The sequence below is a fragment of the Trichomycterus rosablanca genome, chromosome 1, assembly GCF_030014385.1.
Source record: "Trichomycterus rosablanca isolate fTriRos1 chromosome 1, fTriRos1.hap1, whole genome shotgun sequence".
Classification (NCBI taxonomy): Eukaryota; Metazoa; Chordata; class Actinopteri; order Siluriformes; family Trichomycteridae; genus Trichomycterus; species Trichomycterus rosablanca.
Window position 1 is genome coordinate 75,280,303 of NC_085988.1, and position 26,859 is coordinate 75,307,161.

At 40.5% G+C, this 26,859-nt stretch overlaps 1 protein-coding gene across 2 annotated transcripts in view; it reads right to left on the reverse strand.

Annotated features, from left to right (window-relative positions):
- Positions 1-26,526, reverse strand: part of dgki (diacylglycerol kinase, iota) — a 143,181-nt gene extending 116,655 nt beyond the window's left edge. For both annotated transcript variants that reach the window (XM_062996421.1, XM_062996420.1), the window contains exon 1: positions 26,050-26,526. In XM_062996421.1, the coding sequence (XP_062852491.1) occupies positions 26,050-26,309 (260 nt within the window). In that variant the 5' untranslated portion in view covers positions 26,310-26,526. The remainder of the gene's footprint in view (positions 1-26,049) is intronic.
- Between the last annotated feature and the right edge of the window lie 333 nt (positions 26,527-26,859).

Here is a 26,859-nt window from a genome sequence, read left to right on the forward strand (position 1 = left end):
TATCTGGATATGAGTCGGCCGACTGGCAATGAGTGCGTGTCGAACAGCCAATGAGAACGCAAGATACGGGGTGAGGGGAAACGCAGGGAAGGAGTTGTAAAACAGTGGGACAGGGACAGTAATTCTGACATTATCATTCTCTACAAAACATAACACCAACGTTGCATTGCAAAAATATTTATTAACCTCCAACTCACTATAGAACAATCCCTGCTGGTCACGTAGCCCAATTCACTCAGATTCATTTATGCACATCAGCGAACAAACTTTGATCGCTTGCTACTTGTTGACGTGCATTTTTGGACGTGGTATCACTAAACCCCTCGTCACTTCTCGTGTTTGTTTTCATGACAAAACATAGTTTGGGAGACCAGAGAAGCTCGCCTACCATTCCAGTTGGTGATAGATCATGTAGTGTGAAACCCCCTATCGCCGATCAGTCGTGTAGTGTGAAAGCCACACTGACTTAAAAGACTCCCGATTACGAAAGATCCAGTCATGTAGTGTGAACTGTACAGCAACCTGACGACTTGGAAAGTCGTGTAGTGTGAACTTGGCATTAGACATAGCCAACCTTGTCTGTGTAGAAGCCAGACCGGCTGATAGTGGGCTAGAGTATTTTACCACTGCGCAACCCGAGCCCACCATAATTCAAATATATCAGTCTGAAAGGTTTCTTAAAACCACTTTGAGAGACAAAGCAGTGGTGACTTCTCCTGCATACAGCTGGCCTACCAAACTTCCAAACTGGCAGAGACTGTCGGTCAGGTCTGTGTATAATCTTACTGGTCTGCTTTACAAAATGAAGACAGTAGTAGTATAGTAGGTAGAGTTTGGGCTATCAATCAGAAGATTGTGGTTTCGAATCCTGGCTCTGCCACGCAAACACTGTGCTGGCCATGCTGGCTGTGCTGGATCTCTCAGAGAGACGTGGCACTTCTGATCCAGCCACCTGAGCTCCTGCTGCCTAATTGAATTAATCATTTGTTAAACGAGGCTGCTGCCCACTGGCATAACAGTAGAGAGGGCTGAGCCCATACAAAAAAAAAAACACACACACACACACATACACACAAGGCAGGGCAATACAGCCAAAATTCTGGTCATTGTACTACAAACACCATATTTACACTGTGAAGGTCCCCATTATGTTCTCATAACAGATGCTCAAATTTCACAATGTGTTAAAAATATTCCATGATTCTGCTCCATGTTGATGTGATTGAAACATTAATGTTAGGTATGGTGGTCAGAGAGTCTCAGCACGTAAAGAACACCATGCTCCCCACTCAGTATTTTCAACCAGCCAATAGGATTCACTGTTGCAGTGCCAAGAAGGTGAATCCTCATCCAACCTACCCTCACTTAGACAAGGCCAACTGTGTCTGTTTAGCACCTAGCCAGGCTGGTGGCAACGCCAAGACTGAAACTTGGAGGTCTTAAAGCAGAGCCTGGGTGGTGGTAGATTAATGAATTATACCACTCTGCCATTCGTACAGCTATTAACTCAGTTTTAGATAATTTATACTTTGTAACATAGTGCATTATTATTTTCTCAATTGTGGCCAAAAGTGATGAACATGTTTAGAAGTACTATTCTTTTCTTATATGCATTTTCTCCCCATTTTCTTCCCATTTTAGCACAGTCAATTTTGTCTTCCGCTGCTGAGGGATACCAGATTGCATCCGAGGAGAGCATGGCGCTGCTCACGCCTCTTTCGACACATGCACAGCCCTCCTCTTCTCGCCCCTGCACTCTGCACAAGTGTCTCTTCTGCCAATCAGGGTCCTTACACACCGTATGAAGATACCACAAACCCACACATAGTCCGGCCCCCACCCTGCAGATAAGGTGGCCTATTGGTATCTGCTGCAGGCACTGCCAATTATGCTGACCGGTGGCAATGCCAAGTTTCGAACTGAGGAGTTCAGAATCTCGGCACTGGTGTGCTAGCGGAATATCCCGCTGTGCCACCTGGGTGCCTTAAAAGTGCTATTCTGACTGTTTACACTATTTTTGCATTTAAACAATGTTCAGTTGGCATAGGGGCAAGTGTGTACCAAAAAATTAACTGCTATAAAACCAGAAAAGCCACATTGTTACACCACCACCACAAAACCCTACAGTATTTTTTTTGTTGTGCTCTTATCTATCTTACATGGAAATAATAATAAATTATATATAATACAATAAATAATACATTATATTAAATACATAATATATTAAATAATGTATTAAAATTATATTTCATTTGAAAAAAAAAAATACATTTACTGACGGCCACATTTCCACCCTTACATGGTGTACAACATATTGTTATGCTACCCAGGCTAACACACACACACACACACCCGCACACGGATGCACACACTGACTCTCTCAGACCACAGCTGGAGAACATAAGGGATGTGCTATAATTAGCACAGAGGGTGGATGACAGTGAGATGATGCACTGATGGAAACATACACAGAAGCTCAGTGTTTGTTCAGTCACTATACTCCCACTATAACAATAATAACTTATCCTGTCAGAAGTTTTCGTCCACATGGTTCTAATTCAGATCCAGAACTGTATTTTTTTATTTCTTCAAAACTGGACTATCCACAATGCTTATGAATACAACACTAACACGACTAAATAACCCACACATGGTAAATTAATGTTCATGCAGTGTACTCTGTAAAGACATAGGCCAGAATGTTACAGTAAATTGGCAGTACAGCTGGTAGTGTGGGTTCTACAGAAATGTAGTTCTGTATTTAACTGATAACCACTAAACTTGTAGTGTCTCATAAAAGCACAAAAAACACCCCAGCATTCATATTTTAATAATAATCTTAATAATTTATACAATGAACCAAAGAACAGTAAGACAAGCAGTGTATTATAGCAAATGTGGCATTAATGTAGAACACTAAGATGAACATTAACACTGTGAGTAAGCCCATTTTAGCATTCAGAATGTTGATTTTACGCAGTCACTAGCAAACATTTCATTACAAGTGCTAACTAAACATGCTAACCAAAGAATAGAGATGCAGTCTGGACATAAAAGCTCTTCCTGTAGCTATTATTAACATAATAAGCAGATTTTTACTGATATACTGGGGCATGATGCAAAATATCCACATCAATTTTGTTAAAAAAAAAAAATAATACTGTAAATTAGCAGTACAGCTGGTAGTGTGGGTTTTGCACAGAAATGTAGTTTTTGAGGACCTTGATTTTTATCTTTGTCTGTTAGTTTAAGTATGTTTGACTCATGTACTTTATACCTGTTTTTCCCACCTTTCAGAAACACGCAAAAAGTAAATTAGCAGTCCTAAATTTCCCTACATAAGTGACTGGTTATGTGATGCCTCATGCCAAAGCACAGCGATCCTGACCACAATGAAGTGGTTACTGAAACTGAACAAATGAATGACTACAGCAAAGTAAAAGCAATTTCTAATAATAAGCTATCTGTCAGGGTACCGTGTTTGTTATGATCACTGTGGTGTTACTTCTCTTACAGCAATTATAAATAATATGACTTACCTATATTTACCTAGCATTATATTTAACTAGGGACAATAATGCTACCAAACATGCTAACCAAAGAATAGAGATGCAGTCTGAACATGAAAGCTTTTCCTGTAGCTATTATTAACATAATAAGCTGATTTTTACTGCTATACTGGGGTATGATGAAAAATATCCACTTCAATTTTGTAAAAAAAAATTACTTCACACTGACACAAAAATTTTTTATATATATGAGTACAAAGTCAATAAAACATGACGACAGAATTCAGTCACACGTTTTATCAACTCAGTCGCATGTTTTATCATCTGCTTTATCCTGGTTAGAGTCATGGCAGGTTCAGTTCCACCATTGGGCATTCATCTATCCCAGTGCTTTGGTCACCCCTACCTCAGACAGAGCCAATTACGTCTGTTCAAACACCCAGCCAGATGATATTGGTGGGCTAGCATAATAATATGTGTATGTAATAAGTATGTGTTTTAAATCATTCATTTAGAAAAAAAGGAAAAACATTTGAAAAAATTATTAGAAAATTCATATAACAAACATACAAATATATGAAACTTTGACTTTTGTGTATAATTGTTAGGGGAGCATGGAAAGCTTTGCAGTTGAATGAATAGAAATAAAGCTTCACTTCCTTTTCAGTAGATCGTATTACCTCCTGCTCCTCAAGCAATCAGTTAAATTACATCCTGGTCCTGGTTAAGACCCGCCTCAGCATCCAGATCATGAATTAAACTCAGGCTGGCTGTCATGCCATCTACTAAATATACCATTTCATTAATTCAAACACACTGTGTGTGTGTGTGTGTGTGAGTGTGTGTGTGTGTGTGTACCTGGTACATGTACACTGATCAGCCTTAACATTAAAACCACCTCCTTGTTTCTACACTCACTATCCATTTTATCAGCACCACTTATTTATATATATATATATATATATACTGTATATATATGCATGCTTTGTTAGCCCCCTATCATGCTGTTCTTCAATGGTCAGGACCCCCACAGGACCACTACAGAGCAGGTATTATTTAGGTGGTGGATCATTCTCAGCACTGCAGTGACACTGACATGGTGGTGGTGTGTTAGTGTGTGTTGTGCTGGTATGAGTGGATCAGACAGACACAGCACCACTGCTGGGGTTTTTATCACCTCACTGTCACTGCTGGACTGAGAATAGTCCACCAACCAAAAATATATCCAGCCAACAGTGCCCCGTGGGCAGCGTCCTGTGACCACTGATGAAGGTCTAGAAGATGACCAACTCAAACAGCAGCAATAGATAAGCGATTTACATCTACAAAAGATGACTTTACATCTACAAGGTGGACCAACTAGGTAGGAGTGTCTAATAGAGTGGACAGTGAGTGGACATGGTATTTAAAAACTCCAGCTACACTGCTGTGTCTGATCCACTCATACCAGCACAACACACACTATCACACCACCACCATGTCAGTGTCACTGCAGTGCTGAGAATGATCCACCACCCAAATAATACCTACTCTGTGGTGGTCCTGTGGGGGTCCTGACCATTGAAGAACAGAGTAAAAGCAGGTTTAAAAAGTATGTAGAGAAACAGATGGACTACCATCAATGCTCCTATATGGTAAGTGGAGCTGATAAAATGGACAGTGAGTGTAGAAACAATGAGGTGGTTTTAATGTTATGGCTGATCAGTGTATATCTTGTATATATGTAAAAAGCTGTTAAAACTAACACTTGGATATGAAAACAGAGCCATCTGAAGTTCAGTAAGACCAGATCACACAGTGCTGTAGACCTGATCTGCCACGTTTTACACTTTATCACCACAAGCAGGTCAAGACCACGGTGAAAAATTGATTAGTGAAGCTTTGTGTTTCCACAGGAGTTGATTTAAGCTTGTCCTTGTCAAATCTCTGATTAACAGCAGTGATGTAATGGAAGTAGAGGCTGGTAATTTAATTACTTGGTTGGGTATTTAATTACTTACTTTCACCCAGTCTGAAACGTAAACCTTGTTTTGTGACCTGTTGTAGAACTTTGTGCCTAAAGCTAAAAATAACCACATTTACTTAGTTTATTAAATAACCAGTCCACCAAAAGCATTATAAATAGTGCCCTACTAGTGCCCTACCTTTTTAAACAAAAGTGCCACATTTTACAGCATTCATTAAATAACACTCATGCATTAGAATGATAGAATCAATAGAAGCTACAATACACAGCACAGCCTACCTTAAAATACTCGTCCGTGTTTTACACATCATCCTCTGCGTCCACATAATCGGTTGGGAGTTTTCCAAACTCAGTTACCTGAGTGTTTTTAGCTGCTTTAGACTTCGACATCTTGGACATTTTGTCTAACCGATTGCTTATATAACCAAGCATCTTTAGAGTTTGCTGAGTTTATGAAGAAAGAAATAAACTGTACGGAGACAAACTATCGGGAGCAGAATACTTTACTGGCTTGTTCTTTAGGGGCGCACAGAGATGATCACGTGTGTAGAGAAGCACACTTTTTGCACTCAATAGATAAACACATACATCAAACATTGTCAGCACACTACACCACAGAAAAGTCTGTTACGCTAACTTATGTATGATGCCGTATGATTGATAGAACCGCTTCATATTGCATTTAATACGCTATGCAAACGGAAAATGTTAAATCATTACACAAAACACTCATTTTGAATTTCACAGCAGATTGCATTATTTCATGGGAAACGGCTCATTTCACAGCCTGTGATGCAATTTTCATGACCGGGAATTAGGCCTTAATTATGAATGATTGGAAACAAGTAAAAAAGGGTTTATATTAGTACAACAGTCCAAAAAAGATTGTATAAGCTTTTACTGTTCTCAGTATTGATGCATGCTCTGCTAATGTTTATGCTTAGAGAGCGTGTTTATTTTAGGGCTGACACAGTGCATTCATTTAAACAAGACAAGCTCTATTCCAGAAAAGCTGGAAACCTAATTAATTTTCATAATGTGAATGGGCAACCCAAGTTTATATACACCGATCAGCCATAACATTAAAATCACCTCCTTGTTTCTACACTCACTGTCCATTTTATCAGCTCCACTAACCATATAGAAGCACCTTGTAGTTCTACAATTACTGACTGTAGTCCATCTGTTTCTCTGCATGCTTTGTTAGCCCCCTTTCATGCTGTTCTTCAATGGTCAGGACCTCCACAGGACCACCACAGAGCAGGTATTATTTGGGTGGTGGATCATTCTCAGCACTGCAGTGACACTGACATGGTGGTGGTGTGTTAGTGTGTGTTGTGCTGGTATGAGTGGATAAGACACAGCAACGGTGATTGAGTTTTTAAACACCTCACTGTCACTGCTGGACTGAGAATAGTCCACCAACCAAAAATATATTCAGCCAACAGTGCTCCGGGGGCAGCGTCCTGTGACCACTAATGAAGGTCTAAAAGATGACCAACTCAAACAGCAGCAATAGATGAGCAATCGTCTCTGACTTTACATCTACAAGGTGGATCAACTAGGTAGGAGTGTCTAATAGAGTTGACAGTGTGTGGACACGGTATTTAAAAACTCCAGCAGCACTGCTGTGTCTGATCCACTCATACCAGCACAACACACACTAACACACCACCACCATGTCAGTGTCACTGCAGTGCTGAGAATGATCCACCACCTAAATAATACCTGCTCTGTGGTGGTCTTGTGGGGGTCCTGACCATTGAAGAACAGGGTCAAAGCAGGCTAAAAAAGCATGTAGAGAAACAGATGGTCTACAGTCAGTACTTGTAGAACGACAAAGTGCTATATGGTAAGTGGAGCCGATAAAATGGACAGTGTGTGTAGAAACAAGAAGGTGGTTTTAATGTTATGGTTGGTCTGTGTATTTTGCAACTTATCTGAATCACCATTTCTGAAGATGTCCAAACAAAACAGTGGTGCATGGTTAGAAGAACTCATTCATTAATTGTCGGTTGAACCACCATTTTATCCTATTCAGGGTCGCAGTGAGTTCAATTCACTGAAATGCATGAAACACCCTGAACAGGTCACCAGTCCATCACAAAGCACACACACACACCTAGGGCAATTTTGTAGGTCAAGTTAACCTAACTGCATGTCTTTGGATTTGTGGGAGGAAACAGAAGCACTAAGAAGAAATCCACGCAGAGAACATGCAAACTCTACACACAAAGGACCCTGACCGCTCCACCTGGGAATCAAACCCAGGACCTTCTCCTTGTAAGGCAACAGTGCTACCCACTAAGCCATTATGCTGCCCTGTTTGAAAGATGTTTGTGTGTGACAGCCCAAGAAATGGTAGCGGGATATTCCGCTAGCACACCAGCACCAAGATTCTGAACTCCTCGGTTCAAAACTCGGCGTTGCCACTGGTCGGCTGGGCACCATCTGGCAGGCATAATTGACAGTGCCTGCAGAAGATACTAATTGACCACCGTATCTGCAGGGTGGGGGCCAGACTATGTGTGGGTGGGTGGGTCATACGCTGTGTAAGGACCCAGATTGGCAGAAGAGACGCCTGTGCAGAATGCAGGGGCGAGAACAGGAGGGCTGTGCACGTGTCTAAAGAGGCGTGTACAGCGATGTGCTCTCCTTGGATGCAATCGGGTATCCCTCAGCAGCAAAAGACAAAATTGAGCGTGCTAAATCTGGAAGAAACTGGGGAGAAAATGCATAAAAAAAAGAAATGGTTATATTAACCAGTTCTAATTTTTACATTATTATCCCTGTGATGTAAGATTGTAGGAAAATGAGTGTAATTTAAGGTCAATATAAAAATCCTATCAGCAAGGAAATGTACTTTTGCTCCCGTCCCAATCCTCCCAAACTGAGCAGGGACAGGCAGTCCATTTGAGTTTGGATTTTGTGGTGAGATGTGAGGCGAGAATATCCCAGATTACATCCAGCATAATCAGCCTCAATTTTGGCTCTGTCGCCCAATTCGAGAAAAGCATCACTTTAGCAATAATCCACGACCATCTGCTGATGAGGAAAAACACACTTCTTTATTTAAAATCTCTGTAATGAATAAAGTGTCGCAGACCCTGCCGCCACATCGTAAAAACACACAATCAACAACAAAAAGAAGCACCTTCCATCCAGCCTGACATTTAACAACACATTTAACGTGCTAAATGATTTAGTGAATGGTTTAACTGCAGGAGCAGAGGAGATGAAGTCACAGAACTGCAGGCTAGATCAGCCTGCAGTAGGGATGGAGGAGATTGAGTCACTTGCACCTCAGCAGGGTTGCTGTCTGCGGGTGCTCCTCTGCCAGAGCACCAGGTGCAGGATTGAGCCTCTGCAGTGGAGCCAAGAGGGACTTTGCCAGAACAAACAGTAGAGGAGAGAAAGAGCAAACAAGACAGACCGAAATAGACTGGGATGTACTGGAATACAAGGTGTGGACAAAAAGTTTGGTGAATAGTCGGATATCTCGGATATCTCGACAAGTTCGAGAATGTGCACGGACATAGAGGGACATGTCTAGAAGCTACACCCAGCATGTGATGGGTGTGGCTTATCGGGTCCACCTTTAAGAACGTTCAAGTTTGTATCAAGTTTTTTCTACATACAACGATTGAGGCCTCCATGGTTCTGGGACACTCCAAGCCTTAGATATTTTTATTATTCTTGTTCATATCTATGCCGTGGCACATTTTGATTAGTGCAATTCACAGACAGTTCCTTAGACTTTATGACACCAGCCTAAGGCCTTACAAAAGACCTACACGTCCTACTGTATAAACCAAGCACACGATCACACCTGGCTTTCCTCTCAATGAAACCCCTCACAGTGCCAGCCAGAATGAATAGTAAAGTAGTAAAGCCAGAGTTAGCTGATACCAAACAGCACATGACCAACACGTCCTCCCTGTTATACCACTTACAAACACACACTTAAAACATACTCACGACTGTGCTTCACACATCCTCTGTGCCAAAGTAAAAATAAAACCCTGGAGCCTAAGGCTGTGAATATTCACTAAATAATACTAACAAACAAATCCTCATGGCATTCTCACATGCTGTGGCGTGGCCCCTGACTGGGCGCTATGCCTGCAGGAAGAAGCTCTATAATTTTGTAAACAAACAGAAGAAACTCAGGACCAAACACATGTAGGTTTGTAGGATGGCTAAATGCACTGGTGGCCTGATTAAGGACAGCACTTCTAGGCACTGAATTGAGTGGGCCATGTAGGAACAAGGTTAAATCTGCTAAATCACCTACTCACATTGATTTCACAATGTGACACTATCAGAAAAGCTTTTAAACCTTCCTCTTCTTTTTCTTTTGGCTGCTCTAAATCTAAGACGTTTTATAAGGGGGGGTCTTAGGTGTCCTTGATTAAAGGTTGGGTGCTAAATTGTTAAGATTAAATGGAGATTAGATGGTAACATCCAAGTAAAAAGAGGGGTGTATTAGAGGCATGGGGTTAGGGTTCTGTTTACAGTATCTAGTTGTTTTGTCTGATGGTGTTAATGTGTTGTTGATTATCTTCTGGATTTGTTTGAAATCCTGTTTGGACATTGTAGAATATAGAATTTGCTCTAAACACCTGTTAGCAATATTAACTACAACACTTAAACTCAATAATTAAAAATGGTGTCCAAATATTTTTGATGATACAGTTTATATCAAGGCTTTTTCATGTATCTATTAATCACAATAGGTGCACATGTTCATTAATAGCATGAAGCAAAAGCTTTTATCCAAAGCAGCTTAAAATTGTGACAGAATATGGTTCAGCAATTGAGGATAAATGGCTTTGATCAACAGTGAAATGTGCTAGCAGTGGTGGGTTTGATCTAGAAACCTTACTATGACTACCCCAGTATCTTAACTGGTGAGCTACCACTGCCCCCTCAACACACCTCACCAACATCACCAGTGCACGCTTGGAAAAGTAGTGCACAGGTTAAAGTGACATTTAGGACAAAGTCATTGTGCATGTGTATACAAAGTCCCATATTAAGGCCCTATTAGGTGACAATGTCTAAAACTAAACAGATAAGATAGATGGATGGATGGATGGATGGATGGATGGATGGATGGAAGGATGGAAGGATGGAAGGATGGATGGATGGATGGATGGATGGATGGATGGATGGATGGATGGATAGATAGATAGATAGATAGATAGATAGATAGATAGATAGATAGATAGATAGATGATAGATAGATAGATAGATAGATAGATAGATAGATAGATAGATAGATAGATAGATAGATAGATAGATAGATAGATAGATAGATAGATGATAGATAGATAGATAGATAGATAGATAGATAGATAGATAGATAGATACTTAATTAATACAGAAAGAAATTAAGGCCTCAGTAGTAAGTTACATAAGACGAAATAGTACACAGATTTGTAGACTGGGAGACTCTGCAGTTTTCAAAATATTTTATTCATACGGTGAAGTCAGTGTTTGCAGGATTATTGGTGAAACTGGCTAATATTACAAGCAGCTCTACATCAAAGGTAATCCTTCCATTTTTCCCTGTAGGATATTCACAAATCTGGTTGACACCCCATGCATGTTAAACTACTCATTAACTCATAGCATGCTGTGCATTACCACTGTGTAACTTGAAACAAAAATTTGATGCCACCAACCATATAATTCAATGCCGGGTATATGAGCGAATCATATTTACACATGATACAGACCACATCCATATTTAGATTCCAATTTCATATGCTATAGAGATCAATATCTGGCATAATAGCTGGACATCAAAACAGCTTCCACATTAGCCCAAATGTGCCAATATCAGGGTGACTAACCCTAGATCTGGAATATAAACTGCATATATAGTGAAAACACTCTACAAAAGAGCTTAACTGGTGTACACAATTCTACAGAGTGACCCAATGACCTGAAAAGTTACAAGGTTTTCCCCATCCCGTCAGACCTGGTACAGCTCTTCAGCTCATTATGAAGTACTTTATTAGTTAGGTCAGGTGTACTGGGAGCAGAGACATTTTAACAGTGGCAACTTTACTGTAAAGAGGCTTTAACCAGCCATCTTTTGATCACTAAACAGTACCTTAAGCACTGAGCTACCACCACTTATTATAATTTATTCATGCAGTGAAGTCAATGTTGGCAGCATTTATGAGGAAAGGTAACATTTCTTCTAACTCCACAAACCCAAAGCTGGTTCTTAAACTGATTTTCTCACGTTTAGGACCTGTACACAAAGCTGGTTGACACCCCATGTATGTTTAAGGGTGTATAGGGTAGAATGTGGCTTTAGCAGTTACAAGTGAACTACAGCAGCGTCTTGATTCCACTGGAACCATAGTACCCTGAGATGCAAGCCATTTAGATTTACAACGTTTGCATTTGTGAGTAATAAAGATAAGGTGAACGGATACTGGTAATGTGTTTATAATGTTATGGGGCATTTAGAGAGCAAGTCTGGTCCTGTGTTCTATGCACTTTAATAAGCCTGTGTCTAACAAGGGCCCAAAAAAATATTAATATTAGGACATCAGGTATTTTTTGCAATATTAAATTATTATATTGTGATCATTAATAAAGGTTCTGACAGGGGCCCAAAATTATTAGAACATTAGGCATTTGTTCTCATATTAAACGATTACATTGTTATCATTAATATAGGTTCACAGTGTTTGTATTTGTGAGCAATAAAGATAAGGTGAATGGATATTGGTAATGTGTTTATAATGTTACGGGGCATTTAGACAAGCAAGTCTGGTCCTGTGTTCTATGCACTGTAAAGAGTCTACAATTAGCCTGTGTCGGACAGGGGTCCCCAAAAATATTAGAACATTAGGCATTTTTTGCAACATTAAATAATTATATTGTCATCATCAACATAGGTTCTGACAGGGGCCCAAAAATTATTAGAACATTAGGCATTTTTTCTAATATGAAATGATTACATTGTTATCATCAATATAAATTCACAATGTCTGTATTTGTGAGCAATAAAGATGAAGTGAATGGCTACTGGTAATGTGTTTATAATGCTACAAAGCATTTAGACAAGCAAGTCTGGACCTGTGTTTTCTGCACTGTAGGGGGCTTACAATTAGCCTCTGTCTTAATGTTAGGTATTTTTGCGATATTAAAAATTTTTTAAATTGTGATCATTAAAATAGGTTCTGACAGGGGCCCAAAAATTACTAGACAGGGGCCCAAAAATTATTAGAACATTAGGTATTTTTTGTAATATTAAATTATTATATTGTGATCAGGGGCGGCACGGTGGCTTGGTGGGTAGCACTGTCGCCTCACAGCAAGAAGGTCCTGGGTTCGATCCCCAGGCGAGGCGGTCCAGGTCCTTTCTGTGTGGAGTTCGCATGTTCTTCCCGTGTCTGCGTGGGTTTCCTCCGGGAGCTCCAGCTTCCTCCCACAGTCCAGAAACATGCAGTCAGGTTCATTGGAGACACTGAATTGCCCTATAAATGAATGGGTGTGTGTATGTGTGTGTATGTGTGTGTGTGTGTGTGTATGTGTGTCTGCCCTGAGATGGACTGGCGCCCCGTCCAGGGTGTTACTGTGTTCCTTGCACCCATTGAAAAGCTGGGATAGGCTCCAGCAGCCCACAACAAACCCCCTCCCCCCCACCTGCGTGCACACGCGACCCTAACTGGATAAGCGGTTAAGAAAGTGAGTGAGTATATTGTGATCATAAATACAGGTTTTGACAGGGGCCCAAAAATTATTAGACAGGAACCCGACAAATTACTACACAGGGGCCCAAAAAATATTAGAACATTAGAATTTTTTGTAATATTTAATTATTATTCTGTGACCACTAATTTTATTTTCACAATGTTTGCATTTCTGAGCAATACAGATGAAGTAAGCAAGTCTGGACCTGTGTTTTATGCATTGTAGGGGGCTTACAAGTAACTTTGATTACATTCATGACAGAACAGGTAGTTACAGAACAGGTAGTTAGATTTATTAGTTTAAGTTCAATGCCAAACACCACTGCAAACAATTTTGTATCTCCAATTCGCCTAACTGACTTTGGACTGTGGGGGGAAACCGGATCTCCCGGAGGAAACCCATGCAGATAAGGGGAGAACATGCAAACTCCACATGATGTGAAAGTGCTACCCATTACACACATAACTAATTCTGATGACAGACAAGAGAGAAAGAAAATGTGTTAGAGATGTCATAAACTACAATTAGGACTGAATGTGTGTCTCTCACTGTCTTTGTATCAGGATCTCCATTCTGGCATCCACAAGGACATCTTTAACCTCACTAACTCAGTGAATCATACAATATGTAGTAATTGGCATCATTAAAAGTTACAATGAAAAAACTTTTCAGTGCCAAAGAAGTTCAAAGTCTCCTCTGTTCTACTGAGCTGTCAAATTGTGTTAAAAATGCATTATGTTATTTAATATTTTAGTAATTGAATGCATTTCTGTATTCATTAGCCCACAGTATTAAAGTGCTACAGACAGAATGAGATCATCTGAGGCACTCAATCATTTCAAATCTGTATCAATAAACAGAAAAACATTCATCTTTAACAAAAGTAAGACCATTCAATATCTGTAAGCTGTATAAAAGTATGTACACTGGACAAAAGTATTGGGACATCCCTTCTAATTACTGAATGTGTTTATTTCAGCCACAAAAAAAAACAGGTGTCAGAAATCAATTATATAATTATATAAATTATATATCAATTATATAAAGAACATTATATGCTTCCAACTTTGTTTAGGGAAGGCCCTTTACTGCTCCAGCATGACTGTGTCCCTTTGCATGAAGCAAGATCTATAAAGACATAAAGAAAAGCTTGGGTTGAAAAAACTCAGTGGCCTGCACAGAGTCCTGACATCATCCTCACTGAACAGCTTTGGGATGAACGGGAACTTCAATTGAGACTTCAGTGCCCAGCCATACAAATACCCTTTCTCCCTTTTAGCGCGTCCAATTGCCGATGGCGTCATGCTTCCTATCCACCAATGCCGATCCCTGCTCTGATTGAGGAGAACGAAGCTAACCCACACCCCCTCTGACACGTGGGCAGCAGCCGTATGCATTCTGTCACCTACACTTTGACGAGTGCAGTGCGGATCAGCACTGTGTACGGAGAGACACACCCAGACAGCACTCTTTACCCGTCTTCGTGCAGGCACCATCAATCAGCCAGCAGAGGTCGTAACTGCATTAGTTATGAGAGAGACCCTATCCGGCATTTTTAATATCCCACCCCATCTGAACAACAGGCCAGTCGTTGTTCATGTGGCTGCTCAGCCTAGCTGGCAGACAAGAGCTGAGACTTGATACCATACTCGAGATCGCAGCTCTGGTGTTCCAGTGTGTGTTTTTAACGCTGCACCACCTGAGCAGCCATACAAATACCCTTTTGGCTGAATAGGGACAAATTCCCACAGACGTATTCCCACGGCAAAATCTTGTGAGAAGTTTTCTCAGAGGAGTGGCTGTTATAGCTGGACAGATTACACAGAGGTCAGTCTATTTTAATACCTTTAATACCTTTTTGATTTTAGAATGTGAAGAGTGCTGTCAGAATGTGAATGTCCGACAAGCTCAAATACTGTTGTCCATATAGTGTATTTAAATACTATTTAACCAGTGACATGAATTCTGACAGCCATAATGCTTAATGAAATGAATGACGTAATGAGAGCTGTGACGTGTTTATAGCGACGCTGCTGTTAGCTCTTTTTTCTGTTTCAGTGTTTGTGGCCTTCTGTCACGTCTGGAATCTCATCTGAATTGGAAATAGAGAGGGCTTTGATCATTTGCTTCAACCATGGGTCTGTGGTAAGAGAGCAAAGTGGAGCACTGGGCTGGGCTGGTTGAGAATAGAGGGTTGGAGACATGACAGTTGTTAACAGAGGGGGAGGAGGACAAGGGTCTTCACTGAACAAAGAGGAGCGACAGGTGTGCAGTGAGAATGGATTGTGGTCTGATCACTGTCTGATCCTCCTGATAGCTTCTTACTGCCACAGAGCAGGACTTATACAAAAATCTTATTAAGCCAAGAGTTTACAGCCTGTGTCTGGTAGACACAGATAGACAGTCATTTATCACACCAAATGTCCACTTTAGAGACACACTCTTGTTTAATTTACGTGGAAAAAAGGACCAAAATGATGGCATATGCTGAAGTGTATCTGTAGTTTCATATGACATTATTTATATAAGCAATAAAGAAAATTTTTAGGGCCGGTGACTGACAGGGGCCCGAAAAATATAATATATATATTTTATTGCCTCATGCTTCCTCTCCACTAATGCCGACCCCCGCTCTGATTTGAGGAGAATGAAGCTATCCCACGCCGTCTTCGACACATGAGCAGCAGCCGTATGCATTTCATCACCCACACTAGGCGAGTGCATATATGCAAATCAGCCTTGTGTACTGACAGACACACCCTGATCCGCACTCTTTCCCCGCCTCTGTGCAGGCGCCATCAATCAGCCAGCAGAGGTCGTAGTGCATCAGTTATGAGGAGTCCCTATCCGGATAAATACCCCACCCCTATATGAACAACAGGCCAATCGTTGTTCATGTGGCCGCTCAGCCCAGCCGGATGGCAGAGGGATTCTAGATCCCAGCTCTGGTGCGCTAGCGTGTGTTTTTACCGCTGTGCCACCTGAGCGGCAAAATATTACATTATTAATATTATTATTAATATTATAATAATATATTGATAATATTAAAACATTAAGTATTTTTTACAATATTAAATTATTAATTTGTGATTACTAATATAATATTTTGATTAAACTTTCTCTTCCTCTTTCCTTTTCTTGTTTGACAAAAAGTAAACATCAACCTTTGTATTACACCCCCTACCCATCTATTTACATGAAATGGTTTGGTCCACCCTCAAACCAGGCATGAACGGTACTTGCTGGTACCGTTCTATTTTCTATTCAAGAATTTTACCAATAATATTACATTTAAACTGTCAAAGATCACAGTTCTCCTTCACACATTTCTTACACAGAATGTGCACAATGTCTGGTTCGGCTCGGCATCTCTGCACACCAAGCGTAAGCTACAGTGTACAGTGTGATGTGCAGAGAAAATCATCTGCTGTCGTCTTTCCACCCTTGAAGAGCTGTACTCCTCTAGGATGAGGAAGATCATGGCTGACTCTTCACACCTTGGTCACTCGTTTTTCTAGCGATTTTCATCCCAGCAGAGCCCGAGAGTGAGAGCCTTAAAGACTCGGCCCAACCACCACCTTCACAGCTTATTTCCCCAGGCCATTACCATACTTAACAAGGACTATTCCCACATCCCTCAGCTTTAACAGAATGGACATGGTTTTATCATAGTCAATGCATATACGCACATATTCATCTTATTTATTTAATAATCTTTATCTTAATAATCATATTCTGGTCTGATACTGTACTGTTTTATGTCGCTGGTCTATTGTTTATTCTGTGTTTATATATAGTGTTTCTTTTTCTACTATTTAATTTGATGTATACACCGATCAGCTATAACATTCAAACCACCTCCTTGTTTCTACACTCACTGCCCATATTATCAGCTCCACATACCATATAAAAGCACTTAGTTCTACAATTACTGACTGTAGTCCATCTGTTTCTCTGCATTCTTTGTTAGCCCCCTTTCATGCTGTTCTTCAATGGTCAGGACCCCCACAGGACCACTACAGAGCAGGTATTATTTAGGTGGTGGATCATTCTCAGCACTGCAGTGTCACTGACATGGTGGTGGTGTGTTAGTGTGAGTTGTGCTGGTATGAGTGGATCAGACACAGCAGCGCTGCTGGAGTTTTTAAACACCTCACTGTCACTGCTGGACTGGGAATAGTCCAGCAACCAAAAATATATCCTGCCAACAGCGCCCTGTGGGCAGCATCCTGTGACCACTGATGAAGATCTCAAAGATGACCAACTCGAACAGCAGCAATAGATGTGCGATCGTCTCTGACTTTACATCTATAAGGGGAACCAACTAGGTAGGAGTGTCTAATAGAGTGGACAGTGAGTGGACACGGTATTTAAAAACTCTAGCAGCTCATACCAGCACAACACACACTAACACACCACCACCATGTCAGTGTCACTGCAGTGCTGAGAATGATTCACCACCTAAATAATACCTGCTCTGAAGTGGTCCTGTGGGGCTCCTGACCATTGAAGAAGAGGGTGAAAGGGAGCTAACAAAGCAAAAACAATTGGGCTACAGTCAGTAATTGTAGAACTACAAAGTGCTTCTATATGGTAAGTGGAGCTGATAAAATGGACAGTGAGTGTAGAAACAAGGAGATGGTTTTAATGTTATGGCTGATCGGTGTATATTGACACCTGCACCAAGTGAAATTCCTTGTACATCTGGTACTTGCCAAAAATAAAGATTCTGATTTTAAATGATATAGTATTTTATGGTACCAGGATATTTTGTTAATACTGCCATGTCACAATTATTTAAGACCTACATAATGTTGTTGATACTGTTAGTCTATAGGACCTAAAGTTGGGTTACAACATAATTAAGCCATTGGGAACTTAATAACAAAACTTAATTTGCTTTAGGTGTGATGTATTATATAAAGACCGCCCAGAGATTCAAGTGTTCAAGGTGTGTTGCAACCATTTACCATGAAAGTTTAGAAGCTGTTACAAATGCTGAGAGAGGAAATTGTGTCATTGCAATTTCCTCCCACCAATAACGGTGAGGTATTAACACCACTCAACAACTCTGCTGAACTTGCAACACTTATACAACACACACTATCATGTCATTAACATGTTAATGTCATTGCAGTACTGAGAATGATTCACCGACCAAACCAAAAAATTTGCTCAGTATGTGGGTTGTTTAGGGGTCCATTTTAATTGATATATGGGGTAATGAGAGTGACAGCTTGTTCAGAGCAACAGATGGGGCTACAGGCAGTATTTGTATACCAGCAAAATGTAACTGTTTGGTATGTGTAGCTTATACAATAGGCAAGTATCAGAGTATCCTGTTTACAGATATGTCAATATAGTGTTTGTCACCCCCAAGTATCTTTACACCCTGGACACTCTATATAATTTCCAAACAATTTTCAAGCTGTTGACTAATTTTAGCATCACACATTGGTATCACTAGCAGGTGTGTGCCTGTCACCAGCAACTGTGTCAAGTGCACCACTCAGCATCTGGACTTTTTGTCCGATCAGTCATTAAGCCTGTGGTCATTTTTAGCATGTTTTAGCATGTAATGTTGCTCCACAATCAGTAATTGCAGCCTAATATTATCAACTAATATCATAAGGTAAATGAAAATATTAGAATGATGGCATCACAGAGTGCAAGTAATAATACAAAGTGAAAATCCTACACAAAGTCCTAAATTTAACAATATAATAATACAAGTGTTCTCCAAAAAGTTTCCGCACTTTTTTAACTCTATTTGTTAAGCTTTGTTTATTAAATTTCAAAAACAAATTACATAACTTTTATACAGTCACTTTCCTTTGCGATGCATTTTTCCCAGTGTCATACCATTTTAATGCCATCAGCAAAAAAATGTTTTTGGTTGAGCGTGTAGCCACTGATGCACCGCTGCTTTCACATCATCATCACATGAAAATCATCTTCCCCTTAAAGCTTCTTTGGGCGTCCAAAAAGGTGGAAATCAGATGCCGCTAAATCCGGACTATAAGCTCTCTCTCAGTCTATCAGACACGACCAATTACTATCCCTCTCACCCTCACCATTTCCAACCAAAATATAAAAGTGCAGAAACTTTTTGAAGATCGCTCGTATCTACTATTATTTGTCTATCAATAGTGACGTCACTTTTTAAACACACTGTACAGAAAATACAGTGTGGTTTGAGACACAGCCCTCTAGCTCACAGGCTGAGGCAGCAGCATTTCTTCTCTACTTTGAGATGGTCTGATACAACAAGTTTAGGAGATCTTCAAATTTTTACAAATATTTCATGCTGATTTATTACACAACACATTGTAATACAGTCCTTATACTTTTGCACATGTGGCTTCACATGACAGCCTTGCTCACGCGCTTGATTAAACAGTCCTGACATTTCAATTATTTTTGCATGACTATGTTTCAGACCAATTTTGGCAGTTATATGTTTTCGTGTTTATTGTTAGGTAAGACCTAATTTTGTATAGAGACGCTGTGTGACAGCAATTAAGAAATACTGTGTAACCATGTAGTGTGAAATACCAAGTGAGTTCCCCATTTAGTGTCCATTTAGTTGTTTGGTGTCCACTTTAAGCATTAGTTAAAGACTGGAGGCTAATATAAAAAAATTTTAAAGAACCAAATAAATTGCGATTAATCACCTGCAAAAATTACTAAGCAAAATTTTAACTGTTATGCACATTTTTATTGCAAGAAAATGTTTACCAATAAAAAAATGAATTAAATTATGATAAAAGTATTAAATCTAAATTATCATTAGAAAGCCAGCCAATGCCTGTATAAAGTTGTTAACAGCTACCCATCTTTCAGCCAGTTATTTAAAATGACAAGTCTGTTCACATTATTTGGCAAAAGTGAGGATCTTTTCCCGTTCATAACCCTGCTACTGAAAACAGGCGCTCAGGGTACTACAATCAACCATTTCTAAATGCAACACGTATAACGTCATGTCGACCCACATCGTTAACTATGTTAAAGCGTCTACAGTCCATTGTGATCCATTTAACACCAGTGTTTGTAATGTTCCCACGACATGTATAGTCCATAAGCTTTCCATCTAAATTCATCTGAAATAAAGTTGTCTGTTGACATTTTGCCTGTAATGCATATTCCTGATGAGACAAATGTGCGTTTGACCAAAGATTATATCAAAGCGCCAATTAATAACTGTAATTTTTCTCACGCTTTTTGAAAACAAAAATGATTATTTTAAACACCCTACATTTCGCAATATGTAGCAGCAGCAGCTCGAGTAATTTATAACTCACAACTGCAAACTGGAGAAAGACCTGTGGTATTGCTACAGTATAAACACAATGTTGCTGTGTTAAAGCAGTGCAAATTACCACAGTGATGTATGTTTAAAGTGGCACAAACATAACCCAATAAAATACTGTATCATCAAATCTATACATTTTGTGTTCATATCATGTAGGTGTAAGGTGCTTGGATGGTGCAGCGGTAAGTTACGCTAACCCACTACTGCTGGGATCCAGGGTTCAAATCCTCAGTGGTGCTATTATCCTGTCAGGAAACTACACACAAACGTGATTGGTTATTTCTGAGTGGGGGCACCCAAAGTCCTTGATGAATTACCGTCCCATTTGGGGTGCATTACCTCGCTGTGCCCAGTAATTCAGGAAAACCAAACATACTATAGCCCAGACCTGAGGTGGTTAAAGCAGCGCAAATTACCACAGTGACGTATGTTTAAAGTGGCACAAACATAACCCAATAAAAATCACTTGATTACAAATTTTACTCTTGATTAATTTTTTTAATCACAATTAAAATTTTAACATGTTAATCGCGTTCATTATTGCAATTAACAACAGCCCTATAAAAAATACATATTTATTTTTTATTCAAAACCTTGTAGTATTTTGCTAAAAGTCACTACATTGGAATGTACGGATTAGCCAGCTGACTCTGACAGAGAAAGTATTTTAACAAGAACCAGCATGTCATCTGTACTAGTACTCAACCACAACAACTCAGACGTGCATCAAAACCATCAGCCCAGGCCTGCAGGGAAACAGGTAATAGTAAAGGATAGCATGCGTGTACATGAATATAGCCTTGTCAATTTCCTTCATTCCTTCCCATCGACTGCACTGATTCAATCAGGTGAAACACATCCCTAAAATGTGGTAAATTTCTTTAACGAGTCGGTCCTGCGGCACAAACATGTTCACAGCAATTCATCGAGTTTCTATTGACAAAGCAAATTTGTGGTTCAGCTGGGGTGAAAATCATTCTGCTGTGCTACTATTACATTTAATTTGATAGAGAAAGCCATTTGGTAAAGACCACCAAAAGCCACACAGAAATCAGACCATGAAAGTATTTGGACACCAGAACATAAGCTTGTTGGACTTTCCAGTTCAAAAGCAAACGATATTAAAATATAGTGTCCTACATGTGATCTTTCCAGCTATAACAACAACCACTCTTCTGAGAAGGCTTCTCACAAAACTGTGAGAATTTGTGCCCATTCAGCATTTGTATAGCTGAGCACTGATGTTGGTCAAGAAAGCCTGATGTTCCACGTCATTCCAAAGCAGTTCAGTAAGAATGATGTCAGGGCTCTGCTCAGGCCACTGGAGAATCTTTAAACCGAGCTTTTCTTTATGTCTTTACACACCGATCAGGCATAACATTATGACCACCTTCCTAATATTGTGTTGGTCCCCCTTTTGCTGCCCCATACGCAACAAACTGTGATGAACTGTGTATTCTGACATTTTTCTATCAGAACCAGCATTAACTTCTTCAGCAATTGGAGCTACAGTAGCTCGTCTGTTGGATTGGACCACACGGGCCAGCCTTTCCTCTCCATGTGCATCAATGAGCCTTGGCTGCCCATGACCCTGTCGCCGGCTTACCACTGTTCCTTCCTTGGACCACTTTTGATAGATATATTTTGATAGATAAATTTTTCCTGCTTCTAACACATCAACTTTGAGGATGGAATTTTCACTTGCTGCCTAATATATCCCACCCACTAACAGGTGCTGTGATGAAGAGATAATCAGTGTTATTCACTTCACCTGTCAGTGGTCATAATGTTATGCCTCATCGGGGTATGCACAGAGGCACAGTCATGCTGGAACAAGAAACCACCTTCCCTAAACTGCTGCAAAGTTTGAAGCATGTATTGAATTTCCATTATATAAGCGATTTCTTACACTGGTTAGCAACTGTTGTGGCTGAAACACATGAATTCAATAATTAGAAGGGGTGTCCCAATACTTTTGTCTATATAGTGTGTATGTACTTTTACAATTTAATTTTAATGCAGTGTAGAATGCATACTATACTGTGTACTATAGATCTTCCATATCCATTATATAAAGTATACATGCCCATTGAACTGAATATATCACTCACTCACTTAACCACTTATACAATCAGGGTCGCGGGGGGTCCTGGTGGAGCCTATCCCATGCTGGAGCTTTTCAATGGGCGCAAGGCACACAGTTACACCCTGGATAGGTGCCAGTCCATCGCAGGGCAGACACACATACACACACTCATACTCACACCCATTCACCTATAGGGCAATTCAGTGTCTCCAATTAACCTGACTATGTGTTTTTGGACTGGGGTAGGAAACCCACTCAGACACTGGGAGAACATGCAAACTGCGCACAGAAAGGACACAGACCACCCCACCTGGGGATCGAACCCAGGACCTTCTTGCTGAGAGCCGACCGTGCCGACCCACTTAGCCACCGTGCCGCCCACATAAATATATCATCAAAGCTATTCATTTTGTGTTCATGTCATGTAGGTGTATGGTGCTTGGATGGTGCAGCAGTGTTACGCTAACCCACTACTGCTGGGATGCAATTTTCAAATTCTCAGTGGTGCTATCAGTCTGTCAGGCAACTACCCACAAATGGGATTGGTTATTTCTGAGTGGGGGTGCCCAAAGCCCCGTAATGAATTCCCGTCCCATTCGGGGTGCATTACCTCACTGTGCCCAGTAATTCTGGAAAACCAAACCTATAGCCAGCCGTATAAACCGGTGGTAAAACATGAACACTACCAAATTATCATAACACAAAACTAAATCCAACAACAACATACAGCACAACACAACTTAATGAAATGGAAACACAACCTCACAACAAAATCAAATTTAAATATAAACAATCATGATACAGTCATCTTAATTCTTTATATTAAATTTAATATGACCTGGTTACTAACTGCATGTCTTTAAACTTGTGGGAGGACCTGGACAAAGCTTACGCAGACAAAGGGAGAACATGCAAACACACAGAAAGGATCTGGACTGCTTAACTTGGAAATCAAGCCCAGGGCCTTCTCATTGTGAAGCGACAGTGCTACCCACACTCCAATATCATGTAGAAAAAGTGGAGGTTGTTAGAGTCGCAAAAGAAGGTGGATAAATATGAGGGTTCTTCAAAAAGTTTCTGCACTTATTTAACACTATTTATTAAGAATTTCAAAAACAAATGACATCACTTTTCTACATAGTCACCATCCAATGCATTTTTCAGAGCATCCCAACTTATTAATGCCATCAGCAAAAAATGTTTTTGGTTGAGCGCATAGCCACTGATGCAGCGCTGCTTTCACATCATCATCACATGAAAATCTTCTTCCTCTTAAAGCTTCTCTGAGCGTCCAAAAAGGTGGAAATCAGATGCCACTAAATCCGGACTATAAGCACTCTTTCAGTCTCTCAGAAACGACCAATTACTACTTCTCCCGCCCTCACCGTTTTCAACCAAAATATAAAAGTGCTGAAACTTTTTGAAGATCCCTCGTATTAATGCTCATGACTTTGGGATGGCATTTCCAACACGGTGTTCACATACTGTTAGCCATGCAGGGTTATGTCAAAAAACATCCTAGAATGTTTCAACATGCTGTGTACTTGTCCAAACCAGTCCAACACAGGGCTGGTTGGCACATGTTAGGGGAATTGTTGGCACAAAGGCATAGTTTTCCGTTATGTTACAAATTACGTGGTGATGCTTGGACATCACAATAAGACATTTGATCAGACACTCATTTTGGCATTACAAACCAAAAAGGGAAAGAAAAGTGTCATCCTGTTAGTAACTCCTGTTTGAAGACCCTTTTTGTTTAACACCTGTTGGTAGTGATATGGCTCATGGATGTACTTCGTTTTCAGTCACAGCCACTAAATTCTGCAACTCGGTGAATAATGTTTTATGAAAGACTGTACTGATGTATGTTCTATTCTTTAAAATGGCCTTGTGTTCTGCTTCAAAATTGTGCTTTTCTATGACATTCCTGACTTAATCTGACATCACAAGACAGATCCAAAAAACAGATGGCAAGTTAATCCTTGCAAAGTCATTAAACACGAGTCGCATGAGTCGCTCACTACTATTTCACAAGTTTCTGAAATATTGAGTCAGTTGACAATGCAAGGTGTCACAAATGATGTCAATCTGTCCTACAATAAAGGATCCAGTATACACTGATCAGCCATAACATTAAAACCACCTCCTTGTTTCTACACTCACTGTCCATTTTATCAGCTCCACTTACCATATAGGAGCACTTTGTAGTTCTACAATTACTGACTGTAGTCCATCTGTTTCTCTACATACCTTTTTAGCCTGCGTTCACCCTGTTCATCAATGGTCAGGACCACCACATTATTTAGGGTGTGGATCATTCTCAGCACTGCAGTGACACTGACATGGTGGTGGTGTGTTAGTGTGTGTTGTGCTGGTATGAGTGGATCAGACACAGCAGCGCTGTTGGAGTTTTTAAACACCTCACTGTCACTGCTGGACTGAGAATAGTCCACCAACTAAAAATAACCAGCCAACAGCGCCCCGCGGGCAGCGTCCTGTGACCACTGATGAAGGTCTAGAAGATGACCAAGTCAAACAGCAGCAATAGATGAGCGATCGTCTCTGACTTTACATCTACAAAGTGGACCAACTAGGTAGGAGTGTCTAATAGAGTGGACAGTGAGTGGACACGATGTTTAAAAACTCCAGCAGCGCTGCTGTGTCTGATCCACTCATACCAGCACAGCACACACTAACACACCACCACCATGTAAGTGTCACTGCAGTGCTGAGAATGATCCACCACCTAAATAATACCTGCTCTGTGGTGGTCCTGTGGGGGTCCTGACCATTGAAGAACAGCATGAAAGGAGGCTAATAAAGCATGCAGAGAAACAGATGGACTACAGTCAGTAATTGTAGAACTACAAAGTGCTTCTATGTGGTAAGTGAAGATGATAAAATGGACAGTGAGTGTAGAAACAGGGAGGTGGTTTTAATGTTATGGCTGATCAGTGTATATGTTCCAGTCATTCGGTCACAGAAAAGGATCAGTTGCAGAAATCATTGAAATCTTGAGACTTCCATGACACAGGTCCTGTACAAGTGAATGTACAGCTATTGTTTTCTCTTTAATGTTCAGAAGGAATAGGCTAAACGATTTAAAAAGAACCACGATCAATAGAATATTCTAGCAAACAGGGATGAAATTAAATACATTATGTTTTGCATGTATAAACTGCAACAAATGGGCAGACAAATAGATAACATTCACCAATCTGACAGTCCATAAAGGATCATTTAAGCATACGCACTCTTTAAATAGGCTTTATTTAACGTAATTATAAGTAATTTCTATTTATATCTGATAACAAACTGACAGACTGCTGTTCCAAGGATGATTTTAATCATTGTGTTGCGGTGTGTCTGAACCGAGCGCACTGTTCGTCCTATCACTCTAATTTCCATTAAACCACTTTTTTATTAATGTCTCTATTTATTTTACTGATCCACTCACCTGTACGAGACCTGTTTCCTAAAAGCGAGACATTTCAGTTTCTCCTCCAGCGTATCCTCTCCGTCAGTGAAGCCGTCTGTGGTCGCCTCGTCCCGGCCGCATTCCCTCTCACAGTCCCGCCGCAGCTCGCCCTGTTCCCCGCCGGTAGCTCCGAGGCGGCCGCTGAACGTCTGGTTGCGCTCGTCCTGCGGCATGGGGTGCGATTCAGCAGTCAGGGGGTCCATGCTCGATACGGCACTGGACCCCCGAACTGTCCACATGCTTTACACAAAAAGCTTACTGGTTATAGGAGCGATCCGGTGAAAGCGAGTCCCCAGGAGCCGAAATGAGCCGACAGGGCAGCAGCGCTTCTGCAGTCACGCACTACAGTCCGAGACAGTGGAAGTGTGAGCGGGTTATACAGAGATGCACCGAGGCAGCATCATTCATCCATTCATATGTTTATGCGGGCATTCTGATAGAATCCCTCAACCCTCTCTTCACTCTCAGCAGCATCACTCGATAAAAGAAGTAGGGCACAGAGCAGCACGGCGAGGCACAGCTTGTCTTTAACAGATATGGAACGCCAATCGGTTCAGTAACGCTTCAAAAAGAGAGTCATCCTGTACACAGTGGTACCTTAAAACTCGACGTCAATTGGTTCTGGGAGTGGCGTTGAGTTTAAAAGGCGTTGAGTTTCGAGGTATTTTTTTCCCCTAAGGATGTATAGTAAACCTGTTAATGCGTTCTGTGGTCCTGTGGAACTGCGTATATTTTAGGCAGATTTTTGACACATAAAAAATAACACAAATATAATATAAAAAAAAACAC